Source organism: Cinclus cinclus, chromosome 2, assembly GCF_963662255.1.
Source record: "Cinclus cinclus chromosome 2, bCinCin1.1, whole genome shotgun sequence".
NCBI lineage: Eukaryota > Metazoa > Chordata > Aves > Passeriformes > Cinclidae > Cinclus > Cinclus cinclus.
Window position 1 is genome coordinate 91,235,726 of NC_085047.1, and position 25,369 is coordinate 91,261,094.

General features: G+C 40.7%; 1 protein-coding gene across 1 annotated transcript in view; it reads left to right on the forward strand.

The window, feature by feature from the left end:
- Positions 1-25,369, forward strand: part of SH3RF3 (SH3 domain containing ring finger 3) — a 242,854-nt gene that overhangs the window by 156,908 nt on the left and 60,577 nt on the right. The window contains exon 6 of the mRNA XM_062487937.1: positions 3,778-3,873. Within this exon, the coding sequence (XP_062343921.1) occupies positions 3,778-3,873 (96 nt within the window). The remainder of the gene's footprint in view (positions 1-3,777; positions 3,874-25,369) is intronic.

Genomic DNA, 25,369 nt, shown 5'->3' on the forward strand with positions numbered 1-25,369 from the left:
ATTGGCTCAGCTTTCTAATCTCTCCTGCCATGGTACCACAGTATGGACATGGGATCCTGCTGAATCTGTTTTAAAAAATAATCTATCCTCCTCTGGGCTATGAATGCTGGTACAAACCATGTGCAAGAGGATTCTGTTTTCAGGTATAGCAGTGCAAATCTGAAGTAGTGGTATGGTTGTCTGTGTAGTTGCTCCAGCCTTACGCTGAGTCCAGTTTCAGCCCATGTTTGTTCTGGTGTTTGACCAGCCTTTGCATGCATCTTCACATGGCCATCAGAAGGCTGAGCAGCTTATCAGCTAGATGAGTCTCAAACCTCTCAAGGTAGCATCAACTGTTTGCCACGCTTCACTGTTCATCACATTTTTAATAACATCTACTGTTTCCTTCATTTTCCAACGTTTTCATTCCCAGCCCACAGTGGTGTCTAAGAAGACCTGTGCCAGTCTTAGAACCATCATATCCAATACTTGTTCCTGGCTGTGGAGCAGCCCCTTAGCATTCAGTTCCAGCAGCATTTGCTGTGCACAGAGGGACCATCCCAGCAATAGCTGGTGATAGGGATTCTCGTGCCAGCTGGCAAGCGCTGTTGTTGGACTCACCAAGCACCACGTGGTGCCATCCTGCAGTCGCTGAGATCTCCCCAGTGCTCTAGATGGAGTAGTTATCTCTGCAGAATAGCAGGCACAGCTGCTCTGTATTGCTTCGTTAATGGCCATTAATGACTAGAATAAAAATCAGGCTGTGAATCATGACTGTTATTGGACACAATTTTGTGCTGTTTTCTCAGCAAAAAGATTCATTTCTCTGTCAATCAGATTGCTTTTTAAGTGATTTATCTTTGACTTCTTTTCTGATAATGATTATAAACTGGAACTGCAGGTCCCACATGCCTGCCACAAGGCTGATCCAGCCCTGATGAATAGAGAGAAACTCGAGCAAGAAGGGGAGAGCAAATAATTAAAGGCTCTAGCAACAGGCATAAAAGGAGCATGACATATCTTTGTCCAAACTACAGTGGATACCATTGGCTTTTGAAATGAGACTTGAGGCTTGGATTCCTTTACGCTGCCTGGAAATCAATTTAGTCAATGTGAAATTGTGAAGTTCAGAAAGCTGAAGTGGTATGCCAAGAGATCTGTGGTGTTTTGCTATTCATGATCCTTTTGGGAACCTTTCTAGGAATTTATAAGTAGCACAGCTATCCAACTAATATAAGGTTCTAAAATAGCTCATGCTGAAGCTTTCACCAGCTCACTGTATAGAATGATGTTGTTGGCTGTGAATTCAAATAAACTTTCTAGTAATAAAAAAATTTCAAATTATTTTTTGGGATTTGCTTTAATTCTGGAGATTTTCAAAACCCTTCTTAAAACTAATTATGCAATGGAATCCTCAAGAATTTGGACTTTGCTCTCCCACAGAGATACTCATTTTGAATGTCAGTGTATCTTAGGATGCATTTCTCATATATAGCCATACTCAGCAGCCAGACTTGGCTGAGCCAAACGAAATTCAGTTCAAATGCTTCCAGATTTCATCCATCCATGGAAGGTAAAGTTGAAAGGGCTCTTCAAATGTTAGCCATTCCCCACCCCATCCTTGAGCAAAGTCAACACAGGACAAACCTTTCCTGACAAGTGTCTGTACAGCCCACTCCAGGGATGTTATTGTGCAGTGCCTCTAGCAAGATGTGGTCAAAAGCTTCTGGGGTTTTGCAGTTTAATTTTTTTTCTTAATTTCTTACGTGTGTAAATAGATACAAATATATATACATTTATATGCAGTGCTGGGTTAACAGTTTGACTCAATGATCTTAGAGGTCCTTTGTAATCTGAACAATCTATGACTCTATTCATACCCATATGTATGCACTTACACATGTAAGATTATATAAGTGCATGTAGTGTAGACTACATCACATTTTATATTTCTAAAAAACTCTTTTAGGGAAATAGCTGAGCAAATACAAAAAGTAAGAACACTCATAGCAGGTCCCTGAAGTGATGCAGTTGTTTCTTTTCCTCGTTTACACCCTTTACCTAGATTTTAAATTTATGCTAATTGGTCTTTTGTAGGAGCGTGTGGAAGCTTTGCAGAGATGCATTACTGTCAGTTCTTTAAACAGATCAAAAATGGTCCGTGCAGACAGGGTTTTGGAAGGGAATGCTATCTGTTTCTTCAGGAAATTAAGTGCACAAATTCTTTTTGCATCCTTCCAGCTGTAATAAATAGCTGAAGGACTCATTTTGTAGCCGCTTCTATGAGCTTTCCCCTAATGGATCATTCAGATGAATAATTCAAAGAAAACATTTAAACTATTTCAGAGTGCATGTGTTCAAAATGCACATGTTCGAAAACTACAAAGTACACCACATCACATCTCTGTTCTGGTCATTTTTCTATCAATGCAAATCCATGATCTGAACATCCTGGATCAGGAATTTGTGGGGTTTTTTTCTGTGTGAGAAGCATCTGCAAAAACACTAGCTCCCCTTGCCTGGCCATTTGACATCAGTATCTTGTTACATGGGGTGTGGTAGACCATATGTAGCTCTTATTTTCACAGAGCGAGTAGTGGAAATAAAGTGAGATTGGCAGGGAACTCTGTCTCAGCTTTCTGGAGGAAGAGATTGTCTTCGTTTTTGTAAATTTCTGCCTAGGAGCAGAGGAATATTGGATGCAATGAGGGAACAAAGCTGACTTCCCAGCTCCTCTCAGCCCACTCCTTCCTTTTCTTGCAGGGGAACTGAGTATCTGGGCAGAGCCCCTTTGAGAGAGCCACCTTCCACAGCTGTTGTAGAAAGTGGTGCTGGTTTAAGCCTGGATTTAGTATGATGACCCCAGAAGACAGGGATAGTAGCAGAAATTCATTTACAAACTGAGTCGTTTAAACTGGGAAAAGTCTGAGTTTTGTTCTAGTCACTTGAGCTTTCCTAATGACTGGTACATTCTGGGTTTGAACTATATCAAGTGAAAATTTGAGCAATATTAATCTAGTGCATACTTTGCTTTATCTCTTGTTTTATAATCACAAAGAAGTTCATCATCCACTGAAATTCTTATAAGGTCCCCTAGATTAAGTATAATATTAAAATGCCCTCGGTTTTAGGAAATGAACTTGTATCTAAACTGAAGCTGATCCAAGAGATTAATGCAATTTGGGATTTTTTTGCCCTGTTATCTGTGGCTTTTTATCTGCTTTGCAATTTTACCTTAGAGTATTTTTTTTTTAAATAAAAACTGACATTCAGTGTGTCATCAGTGAAGGCTTGTCACAGAGCACCTTGTACTATTCCTTGCTGGAGGTTTTTCCAGGACTACCTGTGCTGTACTGGTGCTTCCCTTTGAATTGTGTTCCAGATCAGACAAGCATCACCACAGACCCCTGGATGCATAGGGGCAACTTCATGCTGAGGAGCTTTCACCTATGATTTACAGGTGACCTCTTGTCTCAGACATTCTCCTCTTCCCCTTATGAAGCCAGGATTTACCTATTCCCATCTGCTGTGCCCAGCCCCTTGGAGCTGCTGACAGCCAGCATGAGCTGCACCTGTCTGCAGGGTGCTCCAGTGCACTTTGAGTGGGATGCCTGGGATAAGATACTGGGCCAGGGATGCTGCTAGTCCAGGATTCTGTAAACACTTTACCTGGTTTATGACCTCTTCTGTGTACTCACTATCTAAGCTATCATATGGGTAACTAAAAATTGGTATCTTTCCACTTAAATATCTGATCTTAAATATCTGATTATGTATATTGTGTATCTCTGATTTTAGGATGAAATTTTGACAGTCATCAGGAGGGTGGATGACAACTGGGCAGAAGGAATGCTGGGTGACAAGATTGGCATTTTCCCTATCCTCTATGTTGAGGTAAGTTTATAACACATGGTGGTGGATGCTGGTCTTGAAATCTTGTGGGGGTTTTGGGCCTACAAGGGCAGGATAATCTCAAATATTCTTATATGAGAAGGATAAACTAAAACAGAATTATTGAAAAGGGAATTTTTTGGTTGCTGTCTGCTAAGGCACTATGGGGATACACCTAATTCAATTTAAAGTGGTCAGCAAAATATGTTCCATAAACTCCTTCTAAAGGCTTCCCCTTTGGTGTAATCTCCACAGTGCACAGGGAAAATAGGGGAGGATGATTGCAGTTAGGATACCTTGCATACATCTGAGGAGAGGTGTGAGTTTTGGGCTGGTGGAGAGCAGCAGAGTGCAAGTTGGGCCATGGTCTGAATGCACAGACCTTCAGAGGTCTGTGGGTGTCCTCTGCTTCATCAGGGGCTCAGGCACCTCCACCCATGTGCCCAAGGGCTCTCATCCCATGTGTGCCAGACACATCTTTATCCTGAGCTCTTTCCTGTTATAATTTCCACAGGATTCTTCTTTCAGAGTAAATGGTGAGACTGTGGTTCCACCTCTTCCCACTTGTCTTGGTTTAGTTTGAGTTTCCCAGCTAATGCACCAAAAATGTTATAGTTTGGGTTTGCCAATTTTAATATATTTACCTTTTGTTGTGAAATAGAATTAGGAGTAAAAGCAAAGCAGGCCTAAAATTTAAAAGGGAATAAAGAAAAGCTTTATTAACACCACAAAGAAAAATAATAATAATAAATCCAGAACAGATCTTCAGACTACTCCCTTCTTCCCCTTTTCACATCTTAACAACATACAGAGACACTTCAGTCAATTCTTTACTTAAGTAATCTTTTTCAGTTCACTTTAGGGAGAGGAGTTTCTTCTTGTTTAGCTATAGGGATCTGTTTTCAAGAGAGGAAATGACAAGTTCTCTCCTGACTCTGCTTTTTTCATGAATAACAGCTGCTCAGGATCTGCCATCATTAAACTCTTCCCACCTTCACAGCCTTTCCAGAGCTGGGTTGTGGGCCATATTAAAGTCATGGGGTATTACTTTTAAGGATGAGCTACTCAAAGGCAAAAGTTCTCTTCAGCTCACTTCTCTCTGTTCATACTTCATTCCCAGGAACAGAGACCCCTCTTTTTCCCTCTGGGTAAAGGATCTTCCAAACACTTTACAACTTCACTCCACCACCCCGATGTCTTTTTTTTTTTTTTCATGGTTTAAAGGAACATAGTACAGTCCACCCCTATTACTTACAAAAAGATATTTCAGCCAACCTTCATGGCACCTTCTCATTCCATCTAGAAACTTAGCTTTTTCTTCATTGACTTTGGTGTATCCTTTCTGTTCTTCTTCTTCTCACCTACAGAAAGATGGAAAGTCTGTAAGTCTTATCTGAGCATTGGAAAAGTTAAAATCTCCCACAGAAGTTTCAGGGGCTGTGCCAGGCCATGCCGGAGCTGTGTCAGGATCTCAGGGTGCCCAGGCCACGCTGGAGGGGCAGGACGAGAACTGCAAAGTGCAAGCAGAGGAGAAATGGGTGCCAAGGCCGTGTGTCCATGGCTTTCCCCCGGCGCTGCCCGCCCCCAGCTCCAGCCGCAGCCCGGGGGTTCTCCCTCTGCCCTGCCCAGCACACAAAGCCCTGGGGGCTCTCCCGAACCGGGCCCGGCTGCCTCCCCCCAGCCCGTGAGGGCGGCCGGGCGGGCTCGGCCACCCCAGGGCTGCTCCGAGCCGGGGCAGGGCAGGGCAGGGCCCCCCGAGCCACGGACACACCGGGAAAAGGGCCAGGATCTCAGCGATGGGCTCGGCTTCTTTTGGTTATCGGGGCTCCCGGTTGGAAACGGGGCCCGGCAGCCTCCCGAGCCCAGCCCATGAGAGGGACCCGGGCCGGGTCGGTGTTACCTTGTGAGAGGATGGAAATGAACGAGAGCTTTCCCGGGATTTACTTGCTTCAAATGTGATTCACGGAGCGAACCGACTTTTCCAATTGGTTTCTCAGGCTGTCAACAACTAAACCAGCCTCCAACTGGTCCCATCAATTCACAGAGGAAGTTCTCATGGAGAAAATCTTCCTAGTGTGCCCTCCCCCCAGGTGCCTTCAAGGTAAAACCAGCACAGCACTGCTGCCTACCCTCCTGCTGGTGGTGCCATTCCAGCCAGATGCTTGGGACCAGGGCTGCAGTCAGCAGTGGTGGCCCTGCTGGTGCAGCTCTGTTGTCCAGGTGCCAGGCAGTGTCTTCCAGGAGATTTCCTCCCTCGTGGGTGAACCAGGGCTGCAAAGAGCAGAGAGGCACCAGTTTTTCCCAAGTGTGTTTTTCTGAGGTGCTGGCGCTGTGCACCCGGTACTCAGAGCAGTATCACCCTGACATTGCTTCCAGACATGTCTGGTGCCTCTCTGTAGTGAAGAATCTCTTGTGCCCACAGCACAGAGCCTGCTTTACTGTGTGTGGCTCTGGTGCCTGCCTCCAAAATTACTTACAGATTTCTTAGTTAGTGATTGGAGACAAAATAGAGATAATTAGTGCCTGACTACCTAATTATTAACTCTGGCAATGACCAATTTGGAATAAACCATCATTAATATACATTGCATTCCCACAGTTGACAAGAACTGTAATATTAAAACCAGAATGTGTAGGAGCTGTTATTGGGAAACCAGCTGCCTCACATAAGTTAATGAATAGTTTTATTCTATTCTGAATGTGTAAGACATGTTCAATTTGTTGTGATTAAATGAGAAAGCCGAGTTTCTCCCAGATTTCATCCTTATCCCCTTCTTTTTCCTGTCCTGGGAAAGTGTGATGTTACTGTCCTGAATTTTGCTGCAGAAGGGGTGAACTGGGGACCTCTACACAGCCAGCCACCATTGCACCTCACCACCTTTTCTCAGCTCTAGTTTCATCTGTAGGCTGGCACTGCCTACGCACTGTGCAGCATCCTGATCCTTCCTTCTCCCACTCCTAGGTATCCATTCTCCATAATTACTGCTCTTGACGGGTGAAAGGCTCATAACCTCAGAACAACAGTCTGTAGAGAACATGTGCAATGTCTTGCTGAAGTTCTCGGAGCATAAACACTAGCCACCTCCTGGGTGGCCATGGAGGTGCAGGAGGTAGCACTGTGAAGAGTCAGAACAGTGCGGCTTGCAGATTTTAAAAAGATGCAGACAGCCAGGTAGCCAGCACCAGGGGCCAAGAACACACGTAGGAATGTCTGCATATATATTCCTTCATACCAGACACACCCACAGAGTTGGTAAAATAAGTACAGTTGTATACACTTATGTGTATATTCATGTGTATATACACACATGTATTTCATGTGTATAAATTTGAAATCTGGAGACTTGAAAGGCCTACTCAAATTAGATACTTGGGTGCCATGGCCATAATATTTATGCAGTGTTTTATAAAACCAAGGGAAGTGATCCTCCAGACTACAATATTGGCCACCTATTTCATCCACATCGTGGATGAAGCCTGCCTTTTGAATATGAGATGAGCACATGCAAGTATTCAAGTTATACAATTATGGTGCTGTTGCCAGCTTCAGATGTACTTTGCATTAAAATTAAAAGGAATCAGCAGGTCAAGTCCCAAAGAAGTTTTGGAAATCTCAGTGCCGATATTTATAAAATAAATCCATTAAATAACTAGTACTTGAATCTTAAAACACTCCTCAAGTCTGTCTAAGTCCATTAAGTGGTTTTCAAAATCTTGGCAACATGTGTAGAATAAGCAAAGTTTAATTCTCACAGTAGCCTTGCATTTGTGTCACTTGATTGGCTGAAGTGTGTGGGAGTTCACATGGCATCCTAAGCCCTGCACTCTGGATAGAGTGAATTCCAGCTTGGCAGGCTCTGATGTCCCCAGTTGCTCCCACGGCCCAGACAAGAGCTCTTACCCTTGCAATGCAAGCCAGAGCATTAGAAAACAAGCCAGTCACTTAAAGGGCCTCAGGGTTTAGCATGCCAGGGCTACAAGCAGTGGATATAATCCTTGTCGTGGCTCCCTGGGGTAGCACTTTATCCTGGCAATGTGCTGCCATACCCTTCAAAAAGGTGCTCACAAAAGCCACAAAAGGCTTTTGGAGGTGCTTGCAAAGCTTTTGCAATGGGCATGAGAGGGGTGGTTAGCAAATTCCTCACTGGGATCACCACTTCTCTAAAGGAAACCCAGAAAGACAACTCTTAAAACCAGACCGTGGTGGCAGAAAGAGGCACAAAAGACTAGCAGACATCAAAATATACCTTGCCCCTGCAGTGTTTTAGAAAGTCTCTATCTCAGCATTATGTTTGGTTGTCTGTACAGCCATATGAGTGTAATGTGGCATGGATCTTATTCTTTATCCCTTACAAGTGTTTAGCAAGGGTGCTTGCATGCCTGCAGAGAGGCTTTTTCCTTCCTTTGTAGTATCATCTCTGTCCCAAAGTCAGAGAAGTTACACATGGATAAGGAACAAATATTCACGGCTCACAATGATTACTTCTACAGCATGAGTCACAAACAATATTCTCTGTCAGGGAGAGTTGGGGCTATTGTTTCTTTTTACTTTGTTGCTGTCCTTCATCTTCAGTAGAATTCATCTGGGCTGATAATTTTGTTTTAATTTGTCTACAGAAAAAAAACCCACAACATAATGAAATTGATCCTCAATGTGCCTTCTGTCCTGAAATAAACATCTTGTTAATAATCTGTATAGTTTGAAGTCACATTCTTGGTAGGAGGAGTTTTGGACCTGCAAGGAATTCAAAGCCCTGACAAAATTTCTTTTATTTTACTGTCTTCAAGCTAGCTCCATCATTCTTAATAACTGCTGTTATTATCTCTGTTTGAAAGTTTTGTTCTGCTGCTATGTGTAAAATTGAGAATAATGAAGACTAAAGTGTGTCCTAATAGATTTAAGTATCTGGAAGTGGAATTTGAGGGCAATGGTGTGCCGAGTATTGGGAGGGACGCATCCTGCTCAGATGAGCAGGAACTGGAAATTCAAAAATCTGAGCTGTTAGAGCAAAATTTCTGCCTGAAACCCCCAGATTAAAGAAGATTGACCAAGATCAAGAAGCCTTATGAGTCAGTGGTAGATCAAGGCAATTATGTTGGGCGCTACTGTGACTGTAATATCAGCAAATTACAATTGATGAAGTGCCAACCCATTGTTATAATGTTTTATGGCAGCAGGAGCACTGAAAGCTGTGATTAAGTAATATTAGGAGCTTTAAAATTCTTTTTTACAGAGCAGCGAAGCAGGGTAACGAGGATCTTCTCTTGTTCTTCACAGTCAAAAAAGAAAGAAAAAAGTAGGAAGGAGGAGAATGGGCAGAGCTGATGGTTTCAGTGTCCTGCAGCATAAGTCCAGAAGACTTCCCAGGGAAAATAATTCTTGCAAGTCAGTGTTTAAAAAGAGTCCAACCAGAAGTGAAAATAAAATAAAATCCAAAGGCAAATGCATTTCTTAAAGAAAACAATGATTTTTCATTCCAAAATTATCTTTGCAGAGCAGCCCATCCATTTTAGTTTTGTGCTGTATTACAGGATCTAGCAGTCATCCTAAAACAGCTTAACCCATGCAGGGCTAAGAAAGCTGAACACATTTACCAGGATCCAGCTGAGGATGTTGAGGTGTCATGGAGGCCCATCCTCCCAGCAGAAGAAGGTCCTTAGCTGTGTAACTATGTACTTTGCTGAGGGCAGGCAGCCTTTATTTAGCTTGCAAATGAATGCAGATGATTTACACTTTCAGTCTGGATGGAGGATTTTGTCCTTTTTTTCTCTATATTCAGATTACCATCAGCCATTTCCCACTATTCTGGTGTCCCCAGTGGCACTCATCACAGTTATATTATTGAAAACTCAGATGCGTCTGCGTGTGTGTTTCTAGCTCTAGTAGCTATTTGGACTATTTTCAACAAATAATTGTTGCCCTGTCAACTTCTTGTCTATGCTTTTTCTCTCCTCAGTCTGTTTGGTTTCTCCCTTCAGCTGCAGGTCAGATGGGTCCCTGTGAGACTCTTGTAGTTAATTCAACCTTGATGTCTCACCCATCTTTTTTTCATCTTTTTTTTTCCTTTTTTTCTTTTTTTTTTTTTTTTTTTGTGGTCTTGGTGTCAACACACTGAATCTTTCAAAGTATCTTTTATGAAAGCCTTCCAAAAAACCTGAAGCATGAGATGTTCATTAAGTAGCAAGGTTTGTTTGGTGCCCTTTTCAAAAAGAACATGCAATCTCTGTTTTCAAGGACTGTCAAAATGGTTCATTTTAGCCTTGCAAGTATCATTTAATGTGAATAAAAATGGAAGCTTTTGAAAGGTGGGTAGATGGAAACTAATGTAGATGATTTTAGAAAAGCTGACTTACTAAATCTCAGAGGAGCAAATTCATCCCAGTAGTAAGGAGGTGTAACACTAATGAGTTAAGAATTATACTCATTAACATCACAATTGATTTTTTCTGTTCTCTCTCCTTTTGTACGTCAGATAAAAATGGAGTAAGAACTTTGTAAAGCTGACAAAAAATGTAAGCTCTAAGAGATGTTCAGCCAATTTGTGTTGAAAAGCTTTATTGATAGGCATTTTCAAGTTTTATACATATATTGTTTTAAGAATTTCATTCCTGCACCTTCACAGTTTCTAAAAAGTTGGTCCCACTTGTTTTTATCCTGTATAGAATATTATGGAATATTCCAAGACACTTATTGGTATCAGATTTCTGTGTGAATGGAGTATAAAATGCAGTTCTGATGTTTCACATTCAAACTAAAACATGCAGAATTTGTGTTGTAGGCTACAAGAGGGACCTCTATTTTCACATCAATCCACAAATAAAACTCTTTAATTTAAAGTACTCTTACATGCATATAAAGTAAAATAATCTGTGGAAGCTCAAATAAAGATTATGTAAGTTGGGAAAACTAAGAGTATTAGCTGTCAGAGGTGAGAAGAAGATTAAATATACAACATATTACAATACATAAATATATATCTGTATATTATGTATATATTGCTTATATATATATATATATATATATATATACAAAAAAATTAATTTGTGGTCCATATTTTCTGCATAACAGCTTGATTTCTTATGTTCCCTTTTGCTTCTATGAATAAAGAACCTTGTGCTCTTTGACTTAATTTCCTATGTAAAATGTAAATTAGCATGACTTAGGGCAGAAAATTTGTTTTTTAAAAATTTGACTGGTTTCTTTTAAGTTCTGTGTTGATTTCTAGCACCCTTCATAAAGTGATCATTCTTACAGATTCTCTAACACTTTCCTCCATCTTAAGGATACAAAACGGAGCTGCGCTGTCACCTTTTGATTTAAATGTCAGTTTTCCCCTGGACGAGCTGAGCACCTCAGCTCTGTAGACCTTTTTGAGTCACTCACTCCCCTCAAGCTGTGTCTGGACAAGTCAAAGCAGGGCTGCTTTTTGGTTTCTTTGTCAGGGAACACCAGGTTTACACTGAAGTTCACCTCAGGTGGGTGCCACAGAGGGGAAGCCTGCATACAGAGATAGGTAGGAGTACTGCCATATTTGAGTCATCCTCCAGCCCAGACAATTGTGAGATCTGTGTGAGCCATGATGAGAGCCAGCATGTAAATTTAGATACAGCTGTAGGTTGTGGAAATTTGCCTTTTGAGAACTGACAGTTTTAGTTACAGGTCTTCTCTTGATTTTACTTTTGCCTATTTTCATTTGAATGAACTCAAAATTATTCGGATTTACATCTTATGACCAATATTTCTATTAATCAAAACCAGATCTGAGTTGTTATCACCTCTTATTGTTTCAGGGCCTGTTAAACCAGAAATTTGCCAGCTGTCATATCCAAAAATATCTTTCCCGCCCACCCCTCCTAATTATGAGTAACATCTGAATTTCCTAGACCATGTTTTGTAAAAATAACTTTCTGGAGCAATTTATAACAAAGAAAGGTTTCCAGCACAACCAACTTAAGCACACAACCTTTGCAAATAAGCCAATTTAATGAATCTTGCAAAGCTATATATATATATCAATTATATAACCGTACAAGGCATTTTTGAAGTGCTGCTTCCTAGATGCCAAAAATTAGGTTCCTAGGTATATAAATTGATCTGATAACAAGGCTTTGGTCTATAGCCACACTCCACTGAAGGACTTCCAGCACTTTCCCTGCAAAATTTGTCGTTCTGCCTGGTGCAAATTGACTGGGGTCTGACCTATTGTGTGTTGCATCTGCTGCCACTTCCCTGTGCTCTCAGCACGTCAGCTCTTCCCTTCACCTCCAGATCACCTGAACCATGCTTGTGCTTTAATATATGTTTTCTGGTCCTGGGAGCAATTCTGTCTCATTTCTGTTATTTCCACACTGAGTTTTGGGTTCTGCCTCAAAGTTTTTCTCTTCTGTTACAGTTGCAGGGTTGCTTGCTTAATAAAACAAGCCCTAGTGAAGATCTTGGAAGGACCAAGTAAATAGCACATTCTTAGAGATAACTTCTGCCTGTGCAACAAATGTGTTGGACTTGCCAGTGGTGCTCAGAAGCCTCACAGCACATAACCATTGCAGTGACAAACTCCAGCAATGGTGCAGGTTTCCAAGCACTAGAAATTAGCACTCCCAGCTGAGCATACCCACTCTCCCAGGGCTCTGAGTGAGGTCTAGAGCATATCATCAGTAGTCCATGGTCTCTATAGAGAAGGTACTTAAGAGATCTTTTGTCTTTTCCAGCCATTGATCACTTTTGACAGCTTCTAAAGATTGTTTCAGCACTGATGACTTCCTTGGATCTTTTTCCTTTTGCAAAGGAAGTAAATTTCAGTCTCACTTACCTAGAGTGAATGCATGAATGTATATTAAGAAGCTATATGTCAACAGATACACTGTCTAGCAGTTAATTAAACATAAAATCCTAAAGGATTTCATTATTTCTCACACTAGTATTCTTCATCTTGTTTCCTAGTGTCTTGTTAGTGCATGTTGCACATCTTAATTAGCTTCTTTCTTGGGGAGCTTTCCTGATGCCTTAAAACTCTGAGTGGGGATCTTAAATCCAAATATAGATATGGAGAAGGGTTTTGGGAGATGCCCCTGGTGAACTGGCTGCCTTCTCTGCCCCTTTGCTGGTGGCCACAGCCCCATGAGCAAAGAGCAAAAAGTTTCCGTGTGTCTGTCACAGCACTGATGCTGAGAGTGATGAAGAAAAGTGGGTCCAATATTAAAATCACCAGACTGTGAAAGGACCTGTGAGGTGGAACTTTGCTGTGCCAGTGGTGGGTAAGATGCTCTCCATCAGAGGGACAGGAGGGACAGCTGATGAGAGTGACACTGAAAAGGAACTGCCAAGGAGTGCCTGTTAGAACCCCCTCTGATCACTGTTTTCACAAGATAGCATGCTACATAAGTATGATGGAGAGACATGGAACGGACAGATGAATCACTCAGTGGATAAGGAATGGTCTAGGTGGTCACTTTCAAAGAGTGGCAGTCAACATCTTGATGTCCAAGTGGAGAGCAGTGATGAGTGGCATTCCTTAAGGGTCAGTATTGGGACCAGTGCTGTTTAAAACCTTTGTCCATGACATGGAGAGTGGGATCAAATTCACCCTCGCTAAGTTTTCTGGTGACATCAAGCTCTGTGGTGTGGTGAACACACTGGAGAGAAGGGATGGCATCCAGAGGGACCTGGACAGGCCTGAGAGGTGGGACCATGCAAACCTCAGGAAGTTCAACAAGGCCAAGTGCAAGATCCTGTACCTGGGTCAGGGCAATCCCAAGCAAAAGTACAGATTGCATAAAGAATGGGTTGAGAACAGCCCTTAAAAGAAGTCTTGGAGGTGCTGGTGGGTAAGAAGCTCAACATAACACGGCAGTGCACAATCACAAGCCCAGAAATCCAGCCACATCCTGGGGTCCATCCAAAGCAGCATGGCCAGTGGAGTGAGGAAGATGATTCTGCCCCTCTACTCTGCTCTCATGAGACCCCACCTGCAGTGCTGCATCCAGCTCTGGGGACGCCAACATAAGGAAGATGTGAACCTGTCACCTCTCCTGTGACAAGGGGGTTGGAACTAATGATCTCTAAGATCCTTTCTAACCCAAATCATTCCATGGTTTTATGCTTATTCTACCTCAATAAATAATCACAAATGTGTCTGAGCTTGACCTTTGGAATTTTTAAAGAACAGTAGTTTCAAGAATAACAGTTTCCTGATAGGATGTAGAGTTGGATTGTTTTTACCTCTTTCTTTATTTCTTTTTGTCACTGATGCATAAATGGTGAAACTGTTTGTATTCTAGGCACAAAAAGACCTAGGAGTGTGTGTGTATGCTGAATGCATGCTTCAAATAATAAAAATATCAGATCAATTTTTTTTTGCCTAGAAATGTCATTAGCTGTGCCAAAGCCAGATGTTGAAGTCTGAAATCCTCTGACATGTTGTTAGGTGTTAGAGCTGAACACTGAAAAAACCAAAATCAAAAGACTAGAGAAAGAATCTGCAAATTAAAAACAAAAATCAGAAACAGGTGAAGATAGTTGGAATTAATTTGGGAATTTCTATCTTTTCCAGATTTTCTCTAGAACACACAGGACTCTTGAAGTCTGACTCCTTTTTGTTTAGTCTGTCTTGTAGAAGAAATTGCATTGGTTGTGCTTACTTTATTCCTTTACAAAGTAGACCAGCCATTGTTTATTTTATCTCCTGCTGCATTGTTTTTGAGTGTAATACTGGCATTATTGTAATCTGACAAAAGCAAGGACTCCTGCCAAAGGGATTGTACTGTTTTTGCCTCATGTGTGACAATTTTTTCCTTCTGCCCTCCATGTTCCAGGACTACCAGATATATCTGCATGCTGAGATGAATCAGGGAAGTCGCTCTGTTGAAAACTATTAATTGAAGTTGGAGTTGTTTTAGTTTCCAGTCATATCTGTTTCATCATCCCATTTACTTCATAGTCACCTGAACATCCATGCTCATTAAAGGCAGAAAGAGGGAAGGTGGGAAAGGAGGCCATGTGGTATCTCACACTATAGAAAAACATGTCTATGAGGGCATCAACTCCCACCCACAGTTATCCTGCAGCAATTGCTGCCATTGCCCTGCACTCTAAGCCATCATCCCAAAATGGTGAAGTGAGGAATGTGCGACATTGTGCAAGCAACCTCTTCCACCTCCTGGTTGTCCCTTGACTTATCTAATTATTTTATTAAGTTATAATTTTATGACAAAGCATACTGGATACTCCATAAAGCAGGTTAATAATATTAGTTTTTTGCTTAAGTGAGGCTGGAGGGAATGTCCTGCTCTAAATCTGACTTTGAAGTCTTCCGATCTGTTCAGACACAATCAAATCAAATTGACAGGAAATTTCATGAGAGAGCTTTCTCTAATAGAATTTTTCTGTAACAGAATTTTTCTGGAAACCTTAGGACAAAGTAGGAGAGGTACCAGAGCACTCAGACAGTGATAGACTCATGCTGAAGATATTCTCTTACCACATAGCTAAAGGGATGGCACTGAGGGAAGAGGCAGCTTTGTTTCTCAAGAAGACAGCAACCATGCAGAAGGAGGGAGAGCACTCCCTGATGGTTATCGCCTTGATCCCTTTTCTCTGATCTGCTTCAGCCTCAACAACATAGTAAGGAATTTACAGTAATGACTTCCTCTTATATCCTTTTTCTTTTCTTTTTCTTTTCCTAGCCCAGGAGGAAGGTGTGTGACTCTAACCTTTGAGAAATAATTTCTTCAGCATCTTCCCTCCTTGCTCCAGTCTAGTGCTTAGATTTGCTGGTTCCAAGCCAAAAGCTTTCACTTCCATAGGTGCATTGCTCAGGAAAGAGATGTGTGGGGTTATGTTGATTTGTGGATGCTAGGTTTTACTATCCCTCAATATATGAACTGTGGGAGTGGAAGAAGAGCTACAGCACCTGGGGGTCTGTCATGCTTTAAACCTGACCAGTTACTGCTTAGGGTCATGCTCTGTCTCAAGGACAAGGTTTTGTCATATAGGGGTCCTTGAAGGCACTAAAGCACTCCTGAGAGCTGAGTTTAATGTCAAAGTAAAGCAGCTCCGCACCATTCCAGTGACACGCAGGTCTGCCTTTGCATAGAGGAACTGTCACTAAGCACATACCCGAGTTTTCAGTGTAGTACACAGTATACAGTTAAGTGTGTTAGTTTCTCTTTGTCCACTGGTTAAAAAGGGAATAATGTACTTTTTTGGCAAGTAATAAAGACACTGCCAGTGGGAATCACATCCTCATGAGTGGTTTCATTCATTCATTCATGTGGCTGGCAGTTCTACCAGTTTTGTCCAACCTAATTGCTGAGCATTTGCAAAGATCAAACTCTCAGCAGCCCTGATTATGGCTACATCTTTTTGGCATCCTTAGCAAATGCAGATGTGCTTCATTCTTGGCAGTCTGATGTGGTCATCTTCTGCTACTCCTTTCTTTCTCTCTGGAGCCTTTTTCTCTCCTCTAGAGCCCATACAGCTCTCCCTTATTTGCATACCTTTGCTTACTCATTACTCTCTCTGCCTATTGTCTTTTATTTATTACTGAATTCCAGCTATGACAATCACTTTACCAGTTGTTTTAAATCCCAATTTTCTTCCATAGTGCTCTGTTCTTCACTGTTGTGATGAATGCTTCAAACATCCGCATCAGCATTGCTCCTCCAGATTCTTCTCTACAATTATTCTTGGCTGTGATGGCAAGAGAAGATGTATGTTATGCAAAATCCTCTGTCCATCTTCCTGATAAGACTATTGCATTGTATATTTTGTCTGTAACTATACATTGACTCTTTTCCCCATCCTAAATTGTACTTTCTTTGGGTCAAGAGCTGTCTTGTTTCTCTATGTTTACATAATGCTTCTTACAATGGAATTCTGGTGCATCATGGGAACTTTTCATCATTTAATGGCAAAAATAATATAAGTATGAATAAATGTCTCTGTGCGCCTGCATCACACTATGTGGTCACAGCTTGCAAAATTTCAGTTTCCTTGGGACAACTTGTCTCTCTGCCTGTGGAATGTAAGTGCAATGCAGGGCACTCTGTTTTCGGAAAGGAATGCGTTAGGAAAATATTTGAGCTTGAGTAATTCCACAAACGGGAAAAAAAAATCCCAGTGCTCTGCAGTTTCAGAAAGATTTCCTACTGTGTAGAATTTTTGCTAGCCCATTCCTTTTGCCATCTCAGAGCTCAAACAGCATGGCCTAGAGCAGTGGTTTTCCAAATTCCTTCCACTTGTAGTGTACTAGCATAAACAACATTTGCATATGGATGTCGTAAAAGTGACTAATGCTGGCAATCATCGCACTTTATTGCAGTAATGTGACACATGTGCCAGAACATCCTAAACTATCTGCTCCAAGCTCATTGGAGCTGAAGAAATGGCACGTCTCTTATCTAGCAGTGACACCTGTGGCAGAGCAGGCTTGGACAGAAATCAGAACATTGATCTATCTCCAGGTGGGTGTACAAGAGGCAAGGGCACTAATTGCTTCACTGCATGATTCCACTGTGCTGGGTATGCGTCCTGTACCCTAAACCAGAAATTAAACTAAAAAAGTTGAACAAGTAACATTTCTAGTTTGATAGCCAGAGAGTTCAGTGTACTTTTGACTGCAGCTGTTGGTAAGTCAATGAAGAGACCTCTCACTCTGAACTCAACCTTGCCCCCAATCATATTTTAACATCTCGGATTGTCCAAAGAGGTCTATAAATAGCTCTTTGAGGTGAAGGGCAGTGATTCATGCCATGAGTATAAGGTTGAGTGCTGCCATTTTCAGTCAAGAATTTTCAGAATGTAGGGAATTTATCACAGTTCACCTTTGTCAGATTTTTCTTCCACAAGGTGGATAGGAGGGCTGTGAACCTAATTGCATCATCATATAACATGGGAAACTTATTGTCATATCTTACAGACTGGCTTTCAGTTACTGGTCAGGCTTCCAAAAAAACTGAGATGTGCCTATTGTGCAGTGTGCAATATGCCATGTACCACAGCCCCTGCCCCATAATGCCCTCCTAATCCATTGTCCACCTTTTAGCAGTATGACGGAAGTATAGAGCTCTCCAAGACAGGATTATGTACAAATAGTTTAAAATAACTGGTCACTGCATAGACAAAAAAGGATGCAAATTAATGCTCCCACTGAGGAAAAAGAGCCATGCTGCTGTACCCGGCATCAGCATATGTGGGAAGAAGGTGCTTTAAATGTGCAAGCAATTCAAAGCAGTTTGCACTGTAATAACCACAAGAGACACAAACTCAGGCTGTCAAGTCATGTCTCTCTCAGCACAATTCCTTTTTTTCCATCTGTGTGCACAGTTAAGGAGACCAGTCTCCCTGTCACACAACACAAGTGATTCATGTATCCTGGTGCAGCTGCCCATTTCAAACATGCATAGTTCATCTCCCATTTCAAAGAAACATCTCAAAACTCTCCCTCTAGGCAGTCATCCAGTGGTTTGGAGAAACAGCAGCACAATATGTCCTGACTCATACTTTCACCCCAACTGGCAAACAGTAAACCCAAAGGCTGGATGCATCTCTCCAAAGAAACAAGTTTTGTGACAGACAGCTGACATCCATTGGTGTTGGCTGCTTCCAGAGAAACTTGCAGTGTGACCCTGGAGCTGGTGCAGAAACTCTCTACCACAACCAACAACCCTGCTTTATAGCCAGTGGTAGCAGGAGCTCCATACATACAGAATCTAACTGTACAGACCCATGGGATGTCACACTATGGCAAATGCCCTGTACCACATCCAGGAGTTCTTTTCTGTCTTGTATTTGGGAAGTAGAAGCCAGAACGCTATGTAGTAAAAATGTCTCTAAATATAGTACACACAGAGCAAAGGCTGTTTATCACAACCCTTTAGTGCTAATATCTATCTGCTGGAATTGTGAATACCTTGGTTCCTTTTACAAGCAATTGAACCAAAGCATTTTCTTGGCATTTGCTTTCATTCTTCATCTCTGCTCTATCAGAGATAGAGAGTACAGTGCATTTATTTGTATGCAATTCCCCACAGGTAATCTTCAGTTGCAGCACATAAAACTTAATTTTCCCCGATTGCACAGATTTCTTATTCTACACAAAGTTGTAAATCACTGCAACAAAGACTCCTTGCTTGCTCAGTGTAGGCAAAGCCTTGCATTACTTGAACAATTACTTTGGGTTTCCCATGTGCTTCTTGTGCTGCAATTCCAAATGCTTCCAAGAGCTCCAAAGATTTATCCCACTTCATGCTTTCTGCAAGTAACATTGATGGTGTGAAACGATGGAGTAGGTCTTTTTCTCAATACCCACCAGAACACATTTCTTATCAAATTTCTAAAGTACTTCAGTGAATATATGCTTGGTTTTTTTCATCCTTATCTTTTGTCTCATCAAGCTGGAAGCAAATGTTTTCCTTAAAAAAAATGACATGGTATTGTTGCTTCTTTCACACAACCCTGATCATTCCAAACCCAGCATTTTCAAGAACTATATTTCCAGGAACAAATCTGAGAGTATGAGCAAAAGGGCAAAATGTCATGTCTGGTAGCATGTGTGACAATGCAGCTATCAGGGAAAGAAGGGTCTCTGAAACAACACAAGCATGATGTTCCTGGTTCACAATCCCACTTATAATTACTTGGGGTCACACATCATAATTTGGAAGCCATTTGCTTTCGGACTCCCAGGCTTGATGTATGCATTAACTCTGAAGACATCCCCTGCCCTTAGTTGGTGGTATTTAACTTCCTCAGTTGGTGGTATTTAACTTGTCAATTTTCAGTTAATTCATAATTTTATGGGTATTGTTGATCACTTGAATAAGCAATAGCACCAGAAGCCTTGTGAAACATTAAGGAAGGAAGGAGGTAGAAAATTGCCTGAAAACTCTGAAAACATAAAACTTGGCTCTTTTTAAAGATATTGCTTAGAGTTTACATGTGGTACAAACAGCTCTGCTCCACAATCCAATCAGTCTTTCCTAGCCTGTGCTGAAGTTTTTAGGTACAGCTGGCTCACAGTGAAAGTTTTCACAAGGGAAGGGCTTTCTAGATTCAGCACAAAGCTGCTTCACAGGCTTCCCTTCTTTGCAATAACTGGCTGTAATGATACAGGTCTCATACAGCTGCCAGGTTTCAGTGAGGCATGAGGACATCATCTGAACTGCTTCTGAAAGCCTCTGGATTCACACAGGTCCCTGGCCAAGGTTGCTGCCCAGCGTAAGGCTGCTCACGCTTCTGCTAGCACCAACCTCTTCCCTCGTGCTGCAGGTGGACACCTGGACTCAGGAGGGGAGTCACAAAGGTTTTCCAGTTTACAAGAATAAGCCTGAAGGATACTCAGCATAGTCAGAAAGCTGGTTGTTGTTTCAGGTTTCCCGTGGCTATTTCCCCACACAGGGACTTTGAGCCAGGAGTCCAAATACCCCGTTGAACACCTAAACCACTGTGGCTTTGGTGATTTCTTGTCTTAGCTGAGAAACATCATCTGTGAAATAATTTCCTGATGGACATCTTGTTAAAACAAGCAAGTTCCTGGGAAGTACTTAAGTTCCAATGAGTTTCATATTTTGATGAAAAAATTGTTTGTCAGTAAAATCTACACAAGCTTTAACAGGGACTCTTCTGGTACTGAAATCAGTGCCAGATGGGCACCAGTCCTTCCACTGTTGAAGGCAGCTGGAATTTTGCCACTGACTTCAAAGGAATTAGGATCAAGCCCATGAATTCATGACTGCACATTTTATTTAGCTTTCTGAATAATTTATACATAAAAATAGGCTGTATTCCCCCACTCTTTCTGATGTTGAGTAAAGCTGTATTTGGTTACATTTCTTGCTTTCAAAGGAGCTTTGGTGCAGTCATGAGTGTCTCATTATGGAAAAGGGTGTCCATAGGGGACAGATAGAAAGAAAAATGAAATCCTTAGGCATATCGAAGGCACACAGCAGATCAGAGATTCAGAGATGACAGATCAGAGCAAGAGAGTCCTCATACTTGGAGCTGAAGGCTAAATAGCTAGCATTGTTTCAGGAAGTGGAGGGGGATCTAGAAAGCATACTTCTTTTTGGTGAGTTCATCTATATTTAATGATATTGCATTTAGTTTTATTTTCTTTCTTCTCAGTTCTTTAGACATTAATTTCCATAAGGTTTCTTGCTATGCTTAACTCCTGAACAGGCTTTACAGATCATGCATTTCTCTGGGATACACCAAACTTGTTTCCCACCGCTGCAAACCATTTTCCTTCTTAAAACTATTTGGAAAAAAGGGGAAAGAAAAAAAACTTCCCAGTTCACCACCCAGGGCTTAGTGTTTACTTCTGCTGCACGCATCATTTATTTTCATTCTGCAAGATCATGATGACACGCTCATCCAAGCACATGCTGTTCTAATATGCTACATTCCTTCAGCCCCTCAGTGCGTTAGAAGTGTCATTGCTGCTAAATGAGAAAGATCTTGTAGGACAGGCAAATAGATGGCTAAGTACTGTTGGCTTTCAAAGACCTATGTTGTAGACAAAAATTATTGGCTTGCTTTTTCAGTACTATCCATTGTTGTGTATGTGGATGACCCTGGTTAAGAAGGCTAACTGCTGTAGGGTTTTAGGGAATTTGTTCCTTAAGAACATGCTGACATATTTAGCAGGTTTTTGGAAAAGAGAATGAGATGTATGCTTCAACCTATGACTGGAGGAACAGAACACTTGACTTTTGAGATGTGTCCTAGGAAAGTATTTCTGCAGCTATCATTTAATTTGAATCTGTTCAAGCAAGCTCATGTACTGTGCTTCTTATATTTTCTGGGTGCATGGAGTAACTCTGCTCTCAATCAGAGTGTGGGTTTCAGAAATCTATCTGCCATGATGGATAAACCACTTGCAGAAAATCTGTTCCACATTTGCTTGTTTCTCCCTGGCAATAAATTAGAAAAGGCAATAGTGGATTGTTAGAGATTAGCACAAAGCCATTAAATAATGCTTTGGTTTAGCTATAATATTTTCTCTTAAACTGTGCCTTACTAATTACTCTTCATAAGATAGTGCCTAAATGAATAATTGAGGTAGGATTTTGTAGGTTTTGCCAAATGAATTTAAACTGTCCATGGTGAACTTTGGAGGCTTTCTCTAAACACTTTAAAATCTAAATTAACAAAACATATAAAAGATTAAAATTATAGATACATTCAATATGATTTGGTCAAAGAGCCTTTGGCACAAATTTGTCTGCTAATATCCCACTAGCAAGCTCTTGGAATTGCTGTGTGTCCTCTGTATTAACCTACCAAAGAACATATAAAGTATTAGGTAAAGGAAGTATTTTGTACTCCCTCCTAATGTCCATTTGAGTCAAAGGCTGTTTTGTTGCTTGGCTACAGCACAAGAAAGATTGTATCCTGCATTTGTGAGTAGGGATAATAGTAAGGAAAAGCTGTTTTAACTTTCTGAAAGACTAGTTTTTGCATGCTGAAAATGCTTTTACAGATGCAGTCCTCTCGGGAACCCAGCAGAGACAGAAGAATCTTGTATAGTTATGCCTTTAGTTACATAATAATCTCACTGTGCTTCAGAACATAAATTATAATAGTAGCAAACTAGTTTAATGAGGGCATACGAACTTAATATTTCCTGAAAGTACTTACTCTGAAGTGAAAATGCAGTAATAAATTCAGACTGTTTATTTTAATCACAGAATCAGATATGGAACTGCAAGTTACCAAAGTCTCCTCAAGGCATAAAATAGGGATGTACATGGTCTTCTAAATATTTATGAACCGTAAAGTATAAAAATCAGCAGTCCCTAGGTGAAAGTATTTTCAATCTTTCAGGGGGACTTTGTCAAGATGTTTTATTAATAATTTTAATTTTGTTTTCTACTCTGCTCAGTGGTTCCTTTCTAAAAACTTGAGCATGATATTTTTTTTCTTTCCAATTTGTTCTTTTGTATTAGGTGTGTAGAGATTTGAGGGGATTTGTAACTTTTTGCTTTTAAAACTGGTTTGAGTCTTATACCTGCATTTGAGCAGAATCATTCTTTAGCTAATAGTTTCCATAAAGACAGGAAAAAAAAGATTTTGTAGCAAATGAATCTTAGTAAAGTGTACTTTCTCATGCAAATTATCTCAAATGTATCAAAATACTGAATCGCATGTGTAAAACTGAGAATTTAAGCAATATTTTGTTATTTAGAAAAGAATGACATTTTAGTCACACGTTAGTAACACTTTGGTATGCACAGTATCAAGTACATGCTGAAGTGTATTTCTAAGCCACACAGTGAGGTTCTCTTTTTGGTAGGGCAGATATCAGTCAGAAATTAATCCCATAGCCAGACCTAAATGATTATAAAGTAAGAATATTCAGTAGCAGAATTTTCCTCCTTCTTACAGAAGACAGCATTATCAGTGAGATGCCACAACCCATTCATTGCTGACCATGATGTATCAAAGTGTCCATTAGAAGTTTAAATTGGGATAGAATAATTTTGATACTAACATTAGTAAATGCACTGGTGTATTTGTCAAGGGAGATGTAGTAAGGATTAATTATTTAAATCTGACCTAAATTTTCCATGTTTCTCTTTTGTTCCATAATAACAACAGTAAATTCCAAAGTAATAATTTGCTATTTGAACTAAACCTAGAGTTAACTGTCACCCACACCAGACAAGAAGTAGATTTTCTTTATTCTTCATTCCATCTGGGGTATGTAAGAAGGTGCATAATGATGCCTGTTGAAACTTTAGTTCATTAAGTCGTATCAGGATATAAAGAACATATTTGGTCCCATGTGTGACCATCAGTGTAGATGACAGTTTCTCTCCTGTATCTGCTCATCCTTAAAAGAGAGATAACTTGAAACCATTTACAGGTAGTCCCTTTTAAGCCCACATGTATTAGAAATTAGACGTTGTATATCTGTCCGTGCAAGCACGTGCAACGGAGACTGAGAGAAACACACTGTAATACAGTCTGCAGGAAAAAAATATATTTATAAGACTAATAAAAAATAACTTTGGCACTGGAGAAGTCCTGAGTGATGTAGATTAATATTTGTCACCTGTGTGGTAAAGTCAAAAGTAGAGTATCTAAGACAGTCATATCTAAAAGCCAGAAGAAGGGAAAAAACCTCTCCCTTAGTTCATATCACCTGGGCTCTCTGCCTGGATACTAAAGTCATGACAGCTTGCATCAGGGCAGGGTATGAGAGTACGGCTTTCTGATCAAGGCCACCAAATTTTTAATGAACAGCACTTGATTACTGTTCCCATTGTAGGAAAAGGTTGTTTAGAAGTGAACAAGACTGTGCACAGAGGTATTCCACCCCACCCTTCTTCACTCCCAAAACTAGATGAGCTGGAGCTGTCTCTGGTACAATTACTCACAGCTGGGGAAGGTCTTCCTGAGAAATAGGCACAGTAGCTCCATGAACTGACTGGTGCATCCTTATCTCAGCATGCAGGACTCACAGCCAGTAGTCACTGAGACCTTGTGAACAGTTTAACTGCACCATCTCATCACATCTCTTGCATTTTGAAGTCCCTCAGATAATATAAGGCTTGCTGTTGCAAGATTTTACATTTCTAGACAGGATTGCAGGGCTGCAGGAAATGTTTGACTGGTTTGGCATTCAAATCCAAGCCTTATCTCTCTAAATCCTATGTCAAGTTTTCTAGGACATCCCCTTTATAAAGAATGGATTTGGGGTAAAATCAGTCTTGCTGCAGTCTCAAGGGCATAAGTCTCAAGTTGCTTTGGGCTTAGCAGGACCAGAAATTCAAATATAGGGTCTTTCTAGAGAAGGAATCAAAACTGAGTGAGAAAATTGAGTTCTGGTATTCAATATTGTCATAAGAGCTACAGGCTTCCAGAAATGTCAGATTCCTGACACTGACTCTGGGTCAGAACTTTCCATTAAGCTTCTCATCTGGAAGAAAATCTGCCTGAAGATCAAATGACAGACACCAGAAAGCAATGCTTATTTACATATTCAGAGTTTAAAATACAAAATCTGCAATTATGTTTATGTTTTAAAAGAAAGGTTTCTGCAAGTTTTTTGTGAAGAGGAAGAACTGTTTGCTTTTACAAAGTAGTAAGCAGGCTTTTCTCTGGTATTCATAGCCTATTTGGGAAGTACTTTCCAGCATCTGTGGGCAAAGCTGTTTAAAAACAGTTCTCTACAAAAATAAAGTTGTAAGTCTATAAAGCATTTTTTATCTTGGCAGACCAAAATAATTTTTCCCAGTATTTCAGGAAGCCTCTGACATTCTCCAAAGTTCATTAGCTTGACTGTTTGGGAAGGAGTTTTCTTTCTGTCTTTAATTTTCTACTGATATTGAGATTTACTTTTGTTTATATCAATACAGGGTTATTTTTAATCACTTCATGTTTAGATGCTTGCTGTCTTATTGACATTTCAACTAGGTGCTGCTTTGAACAAAAAAAAAAAAAGTAAGGGATTTTGTTGTTTTAAAAAGAACACTTCAGTGTTAAATTGGATTCCAG